At 43.3% G+C, this 8,769-nt stretch overlaps 2 protein-coding genes across 2 annotated transcripts; one reads left to right on the top strand and one right to left on the bottom strand.

Annotated features, from left to right (window-relative positions):
* Positions 1-2,628: 2,628 nt before the first annotated feature.
* On the bottom strand, positions 2,629-5,459 carry LOC116768531 (pre-mRNA-splicing factor CWC22 homolog). Its single transcript, XM_032659272.2, has 2 exons — positions 5,184-5,459; positions 2,629-5,008 (listed from the first exon to the last, which is right to left on the bottom strand). The coding sequence occupies exon 2, from the start codon at positions 5,002-5,004 to the stop codon at positions 3,181-3,183; it is 1,824 nt and encodes a 607-aa protein (XP_032515163.2). The 5' UTR covers positions 5,005-5,008; positions 5,184-5,459; the 3' UTR covers positions 2,629-3,180.
* Positions 5,460-5,493: 34 nt separating this feature from the next.
* On the top strand, positions 5,494-8,757 carry LOC116768653 (protein lethal(2)denticleless). The gene is made up of 4 exons (XM_032659428.2): positions 5,494-5,853; positions 5,925-6,121; positions 6,483-6,594; positions 6,891-8,757. The coding sequence occupies exons 1-4, from the start codon at positions 5,811-5,813 to the stop codon at positions 8,477-8,479; spliced, it is 1,941 nt and encodes a 646-aa protein (XP_032515319.2). The 5' UTR covers positions 5,494-5,810; the 3' UTR covers positions 8,480-8,757.
* The last annotated feature ends 12 nt before the right edge of the window (positions 8,758-8,769 follow it).

Below are 8,769 nucleotides of genomic sequence, written 5' to 3' on the forward strand. Positions count from 1 at the left end.
TGCGCCGGCGGAGCAACGCGAGACGAGCTTCCGGCGGAGTCTCAGACAGACCGCCGCTCACCGACGAGAGCCCCGCCCATCACTATGTACGAGTACCACGGACCTTTACACGCCATGAGCTAGGATTGAACACCATTTATATAAAAAGATCACACAGTCTCGGAAACTGAGATGAGTCGGGATAACATTAGTGGTAGTTGAAAATTTTAAAGATGAAGGGTTGAGCGGCAAACGAAAAGTTTATAATTTAAAGTTACCACTTGAAAAGCAACAGGTTGGAACGGTAGTTCGATCGGAGTAATGTTTCCAAATACGCTTTGTAACACGATAAATATCAATAGTCGTTAGGGAAAGAGATGCTTCTTTTTGGGATCATTTTGAACGTTGACGAAGTTCAAACGTTGAGATGGAACAGTTGAACAAATACAAGTGTCGTGTTACAAGCACGAGACCACGGCGAGTGAGAACTTGGCGCATGAACAACGACGAGCAATAATCGCTTGGTGCAGTTGTAGGCTTCTATCTAATACAAAACACCTACATACATCTTACAACTCATAAGAAAACAGACATTTTAAAGTATGTATATTAGATAGAAGACTGCATCTTAATGTAGGTTTTCTTATTACTTCTAAGTATTTTGTTTTCCTAGTGTTCGCTTTAGATTACAAATAAAAATTACAAATATATAAATTAAGTTTTTTTATAAAATACAACGCAGATCGGTATATTCGATATAATTTTTCTTATGTTCTAACATTTCCTTGTCGTCTATTTTTCGTTAAAACAATATAAAAACGAGCTCTGTAAACAGAGCAGCGAGGACTGGTAGGTGTCCGGCCCGTCATCCCCGTCTCAGCACAATTAGCAGTTCACAAGGACACAGACAACACACAGAAGATTCAGAAAACTAACATATGTCAGACATATCTGTTAGATTAGATCAATACATTAAAAATATTACATATGCCCCTGACACTGGACTGTTATTAGTGAGTGCAGGGCGGATATGCATAGACATGCGTAGACGGACCTAAACTGGTGTAGATTTAAAAAAAACAGAAACCTCCCAGTCTCCACCCTAGGACTCAGACCACACTTTGTATTGGCACACTCCTGGTCTTAGAGAAATACTCGATCACCGAACCTCACTAAAAATAAAAACGAACTCCTAAAGATATAATTTACGACAGAAGAAGATCACATTGACAGTAAAATGTTCATGTTGGACATGATCACATAATCTGTCGGATGTGTCTTTCAATAGCACACGTATTTTCAAACACGTTTATAGTAATATAATAATATTGCTGTAATACATCAGCGAAGTCGAGCGGTTCCCACGCCAGCACGTCAATCAGCTCGTCGGTGCGGAATGATCTGATTCCTCGACTTTACTTCTCATTGTGATGCATCTCGCACGTCAAGTGGACGAGGTGCGCGCTGTATTGTTAACTATACGACACTTTTAACTCGAATTAACTTTCTCATTGACATCGACGTTACTCCACGCTCCTTTGAGATTTCACCACAAAAAAAATATTACAATAATGAATAATGTCATCGCCATTTTGAAAGATTTTATTTTTAATACGATTTCCACAAAATTAAATAAACTGAGACATTTTTTTTATGTGATGTGTTTACTATGTTGGTAACACCGATGACACCCACACACCCACACACCCATACAGACCGACGTGAATCTACTTTCACAAAACCACCTCATCACTTGTCAATCTTATAACACCATACTTTATGTTAAAGGAACCCAAAACACTCTATTCCACTGACTTACAGAGGATTGAGTTTTAGGTCTATAACACACAGCATGTATCTACAGGAGAGTGCAAGTCAAAGGATAGATTGTGTATACACAATACAACACTATAAAAATGTACCATCCCGGTCACTGACGAAAGTATTTTTTAACCATTATCATATAAGTACCTATACGTTATTTTTGCTAATTTTTAACACGTGAAATCTTCGAACCATGTTACTTCTCATAAAAAGTTATAATATTCAAATAAATATGATGTTTAAAGTACTTATGTTTTTTTACTATGTACTTAAAATTATTTCGGTCAACAATATTTGTTCCCTCTTTCGTTAGATAGAAGAACTATTCATCATTTTGGAGCGCCATCTGTTGTTGAGAAGAAAAGTGATCAAGTTTGCCTATCGTACAATTTAGTTCATTATAAACACGAGAGATGGCAGTAAACTAACCAATTCTGTCGTCTCATACTAACAATACACGAGTATTTTCATATTACATTGATATAATTTTCCAAGGCAAGTAACATGTTAATAACGTTCTAGGCGTCATGGCTTGCATCAAGTTGCTCCACTCCAAACGATACACACGATGTTTTGTAAAAATGTTATTCTGCGCATCGATGCTTTTTAAGCATCTCTCATCTCAGTTCCACAAAATATAGTTTAGAGATAAAAATTCCTACTTTTTTGCAGAATCCTGCGAAGTGTAAGTTTCCAATACTATTATAGCGAACTTAGTATGATTTTACCGCTGTACAAGGCTAACTTTATGTTTGAAGTGATTACGGAAACGAGACTGGCGATTCATACGACAAGCGCCTTTAAAAGGTCAATGATAGACATACGTACACCTGTTAAAACGGTAAATGTATTTATTACACAAAAATTTAATACAAAATAAACAAATAGAGTGTGATATAGTTACTCTAAATTAAAATCTTAACTAACACATAACAACGTCCTAGTCCTAGTCCTGGAAAACAAATCCTTCAAATGGCACTTTAGAATACAAACCTCACACACAAATTTGATTCGTGCGTCGTACGTCATACATGCCGCCTCGGACTCCTAAATAAATAAAGGACCTATTCCCTAATAACACATTTCCATATTACAGGTGAGTCGCACACCTGGAGCGCTCAGCTCGGCTTCGTACAAGAAAGCAAGCTTATTCATAATATACTCGTTCCCTCCCACCGCATGACACGCACCACACCACGCCGCTCACGCCGCGCAGGGACTCGTCTTCACATGTTCATGCAACATGCACCAGCGCGGCCGAGCGACCTTGGAGGACTGACTGAGTTACAACAGAATAGTAAATGCCAAAACAGCTACGAGATGTAATTCCAATATTGATTTGTTCAAAGCTAGTATTATAATAATGTTCGTTAAACGCTAACAGAAGAACTTCCTTTGTTTCAAAGGTTCATTGTCACTGCCGCTGTCAGAGAAGCACGCCGTGAAGCCGCTTCTGTTCCTGGACCTGTCCCTCCCCGGGGAGCGAGCTCTTCGCTCGCTGGACTTCTTGCTCCGACCGAGACATCTGGGACTCGTTTTCACTAGTGGGCAGTTTGTTTCTTCTACCACTTTACCGTCACTTCCATCACTAAAAAAGTCTTTATAGATAACACTTTTGTCTTTGCACCTTCTGCTTCGGAGACACCTCGAACTGGACGTGTTTCCTTGATTCATATTGTCATGTGAGGTGTTGGCTACGTTCATCGCCACACCAGAGCTGCTTTGATCCCTCGTATGATTCAACTCCAGTACCTCCGAGGGGTTGCAATCCATGTTAATCACTTTCTTTCTACTTCTCGTCCGAGTAGTGATCCTCTCTTGGGAGTTTTCCTTTCTGTGGGCGTCATCTAACTTGTTGATTCGTTCGCTGAATCTTTGTCTGGGTGAATGTTTAAGATTATTATCTACGTTTGACGTCTTAGTGTTGTTTCTATACCGCGTGGGGTACCTCGATGTCCCACTGCTTTTGGACTGGAAGGACATGTTCAACTGTGTCTTACTTGGTACATCATCAACTTTGTTGTTTGAGATGTTGTCCTTGGTGTGGTCTAACTTTGATTCCATGAACTTCAGTAAAGATGTGCTCTTGTTAACTTTAGAAGACCTGCTGTTATTTTTAACACTAACTAGGTTTATAACGTTCTGTGAGGAGTCTGTGCTACAGTTCAATAGATTCGTCTCGGCCAGTCCCGTGTTGACAGATTTATTTACACATACAATAATTTTTTCATCTGCCCTTTCAGTAACTTTATTATTTTTTACTATATTTCTACTGTTCCTATTCCTGGGTTTTCTTGGAGTCTTTGCAGAGTGAATCTTAGTGGATCGTATGTAATTTGCTGTGAACCCGGACACATCACTCAAATCTTCATACTGTCCATTTTGCACCGTTGTGTCTTTATCCTGCTCGGGAAATGTCGTCTTACTCTTGTTGTGATGGGCCTCATCTAGTTTCTGTGATTGGTTCTGAAGCTGTACTTCTGCGTCTTCTTTATCATTATATATATCAAAAGAGCTGTTGAGTTCCCCGTTCCTGTTCTGTTGCTGGGCTTTCCTCAAGCTGCGTCTCAGGTTTGTAACTTTAGGTGTGGATGTCACCACCTTGTTTTTCTTGTGTGCCTGATTGTTTTTTTGTAATTTTATTCTCTTTGATTTATTCTGTACCGATGATTTCTTAATGTTGAACTCTATATTAGAGCCGATAGTGTCGGACTTGCAACTGCTTTGTGCAGTTTTTTGATTTTGATTCTGGGGTGTTTCAAAGTATACATTTTGTGGTTTTTCTGATAAAATTGAGTCGTCGTCGATCAGTTTTATCTTCCGTTTTTTTTTGTTAGATGCTGGCACCTCTTCAATGATGCTCTGGCCACTGACCGGCGTCGCTTTAGAACAATGTGCCTGTTCCACTTGTTTCTTGAGTACATTATCGTAGTTGAAGAGGCAGGGTGCTCGTTTCGTGTAAACCCAGTACGATATCTCATCCATGTTGCTCATAAAGGGATGTCCCGGTGTTGCGGTGGTAGCCGCGGACGTGTCAGGCTCCAGAGCGCGCGAGGGGCGGCCAGCGCGAGCGCTACAAGTCGCAGCGGGGTAAGCCAGCTGCAGGCCGCGCCTACTGCCGACGACCCGCACCCGCTGGACCCCACGGCTGCCACTCGCCGCCGGGGGGACACGCTCTCGTCCATTGTCATCACATTCCATGCACCTGCAACGTTCGTTTCGGATCGGTTCAATTCAGTTTTAAGATTCTAATTGGTAATAAAATATTAAAGTGTTGCATTTTAGACCGATCTGTAACCAAATTTTACAAGTGATCGGTACACTGTGACGCCGTATGCAATTCACTAGATACATAAACTAAACTCAAGTACGATACTCACTTTTATAACTACCTTTGTGAACGAAATAACAACTGAGGCTCTTTCTTTTACAGATGACCACGCCAATATCGTGATAAATACAATTTAAACGAACGTTTTTTTAAATTATAGAAACCGGAGTAAATATGTGACCCAAATAGGTTTTCAAGCTAAATGTTTACTTTTGCTATCCTAGCGATAGATACCTTTCATTAAGTTAAAGGTACAAATACTAAACAAATAATAGTCTTTCGCGTTTAAAACTATTTAATATTGGACTAGCGAGAAATAATTGAAAGAAACATTATTACAACACTAGTGTTCAGAGCAAAGCAAGCGTGACAGATAACAAAAAATTCCATTCCTTATTTTTGACAATAGATATAAAAATGTTTTTATAAAAATACTTAAATATATTAATTAAAATAAAGTCCATTTCGCATATTATTTTATGATAACGTGTGATTATATAATGAACTGTGTAATCCCTGATAGAATTTTAGTTATGCTAAATTATAAACGATTCGACTAGCAAGTGTCAAATGTCAACCGAAAAAATTGCGGGTAAAAGCGGTAAATTGTTTTCTGCCGAATTTTGAGAAACATTGTTTTTCATAATTCTGTAATGTCTTTTATTTCATTGGGAAAATGAATGATGTTCAGATTATAATTGATCGTCAATTGGGGAATTGTAAGTGTTAGTTGTCGTTTGAAAAGTTCCGATATCTTGAAGTTACATTAAAAATTCTTCGTATGTTCTAGATTCTCGCTTTAATTATGACAATGTTTTGAGAAGATTAGTAGTGAATAGTGAGGAATCATTCTACGGGCTGCAGAGCGCGTCTTTACCAGCTACTTTTGAACAGGATCCTCCAATATTCGCGTGCAGATTCTCTGAAGCTCCTGGCTACGATCACATTGTTGCTCTTGCTAATGAGGATGGACGAGTCGCTATACAGGTTGCCTTTTAACTTAGTTGAAGATCAATATTACATATTGTTTTTAATGTTTGAGAACAATAATAACAACTATCATTCTAGTAATTTTCCGTAAAAAGTTGATGTTTCTATTTATAGTAATATGGATCTCTTAGTTAGTTAAGAAAGTAAAGCAATAGGGGACTATTTTTCAATTCAGTTTATTTTGTAGTGGAAATTACATTCAAAATATTATAATTCAATCTATATTTTTAATCATATTACTATTGTAATACCTGTATCTGTCCTCGACTGTTTATCGTGTTTTTCATTGACAGGTTGACATAATTTGAAGAAATTATTATTATGGCTTATTAAGACTATGTTTTGAAATAAATTTCAGAACACAAGTACTCCAAAGGCTGCCAGTAAATTGGAGGGGTTCCAATGTCATAACAATGCAGTGTTTGACCTGGTGTGGAGGCCACAACACATGAACTTTGTTACTGTTTCAGGTAAGGCAGTAAGCTTCCAGCTATTGGAAAGTGACTTGTCTTAACATAGCCAAAAATTTAAATGAAGATAAATTAAAATGTATATATATGTTAATCATGTAGGGCCGCTGCAAGACGGCTTAAATGGAAATGTTAAATGTAATATTCTTTCAATGTACAAAGAAACTCATCTTAATCTGCATAAAAGTTAATCTTAATCTGTTGCTAGCGAAACTTGCGAGACATCACATCTATGCATTACATCAAATCTGAGTTTATAGACCCATTCTTCATCAATGTTTTTCATATAACTTTAGGAGACCACACCGCTTGTTTATGGGATGTGAGCGAGGCGGGTCCGCGGCGCGTGCTCGTGTTTGCGAGTCACACTCGCTCCGTTAAGACGGCAGCCTTCCGTCCGAGCGAGCCGTGCGTGTTCGCAACCGGGGCGCGGGACGGACGCGTGCTGCTCTGGGACGTGCGAGCCGCCCCCGCCCCCGCCGCCGCCGTGCTGCGACCCGACGACGTGCTGGCCGCCGTGCACGCCGCGCCGTCCCCTCGCCACCGCCGGCCTCGTCCCGAGCGCGCCGCCAGCGTCACTGGCCTCGCTTTCCGCGACGACCGCACGCTCGTCTCCTGCGGCGAGTGCGATGGCAATATTAAGGTCTGGGACCTCCGCAAGAGCTACGGCGCCTACCGACGCGAGCCGCTACCCATGCACTCCATCCCCTACTGCGGGAGCTCAGCGCGCAACGGATACACGAACTTGATCGTAGACGAGGCCGGCGTGCGGCTGTACGCGAGCTGCATGGACGACGTCATCTACTGCTTCAACGTGTCCACGTTCAACGCGCTGCCGGAACGACGCTACGTCGGACACGAGAACAGCACCTTCTACATCAAAACGGGTCTCTCTCCCGACGGCCGCTACCTCGTGAGCGGCTCCAGCGACAAGCACGCCTACGTGTGGAACGTACGTCGATCCCAGCCGGTGGCGCGGCTTGCGGGCCACCGCGCCGAGGTGACCTGCGCCGCCTGGGGGCGCGCGCCCGACTGCCGGCTCGTCACCTGCAGCGACGACGCCCGCCACATGATCTGGCGGGTCGGCCGCGAGGAGCGCCACGACGGAGACGACTGCGCCGGCCGAGCCGAGCGACCGCCCAGCGACCAGCAGGACGCGCCGCTGTGGGGAGCGCTGGAGAGGACGCCTGCATCTTTGAGGAGAGCCCCGGCGGCGCCCGGCTCGGCCGGTGCGGACCGCGTTCGACACAAGGCGTCCAAGCGCTGTCTGGCCGAGCTCATGGGCGCTGCGCGGGAACGAGACGAAGACGGTGCCGGCAAGAGGCCGCGGACCGAAGAACCGCGAACCGTGGACCTGAAGAGGCGGGCGGAGTGTGGCGAGGATGGTCCGCCTTCCAAGAAGGAACGTGCAGAGTCCGAAGCGCCGCCCGCGGACTGGGCATACTTCTCCCCTAAGGCGGGTTCGTCCTTCATGACACCGACTAAAAACTACGACAAGAGAACTTGTAAGACTCTCTCCCCGAAGAGTCCCAACTCTGCGTCTCCTCCCCAGGTGTTGTTGAAGACTCCCAGCAAGGATTCACCTCACAAACTCAGAATCGTCAGTTTCTCGACTCCCACCAAAAACTTACCCGACTTCGTGATGGACGGAGAGGCGCCGCACCTCCGCCTCATGTCTCCGGGGAAGAAGAAGGCCGAGACCACGGACTGGCTGACCAGGATAGTTAGGGAGAGAAGGGGCAAGGAGAATCACGACAAGGTCGCCGCACCGCCCAGCCCCAAGGACGCACCGCCGCGGAGGAACTCGCTCACCGACAAGACTCCCCGGCCGACCCCCAGGACTAGAACGTTACTCAAATACTTCTCCGTCACCAGAAAGGAGTAGGCGCGTCACGAGACTAAACGTAAGCCATCGCATCGGTACGTTTAGTATTCAGATACTTTTTGTTACATGCGGTCGCTTTTGTTCTCTGTCGCTCTTGTGATGATCCCGACTCCAAACGTTCTTTTAATACATTGCCTTTAATATTTCCTCGCGGAATGTGAACTTGTGGTAAGGATTTATATAAATGCATTCTCCGACTTCAGGTCGATGAGTTTAGACTGATAGGTATTTAGTTTTATATTGTAACATTTTGAAATAAATAAATCTCTCGAGGACAAGGACGGCTGTTT

Source organism: Danaus plexippus, chromosome 4 (assembly GCF_018135715.1).
Source record: "Danaus plexippus chromosome 4, MEX_DaPlex, whole genome shotgun sequence".
NCBI classification, from domain to species: Eukaryota; Metazoa; Arthropoda; class Insecta; order Lepidoptera; family Nymphalidae; genus Danaus; species Danaus plexippus.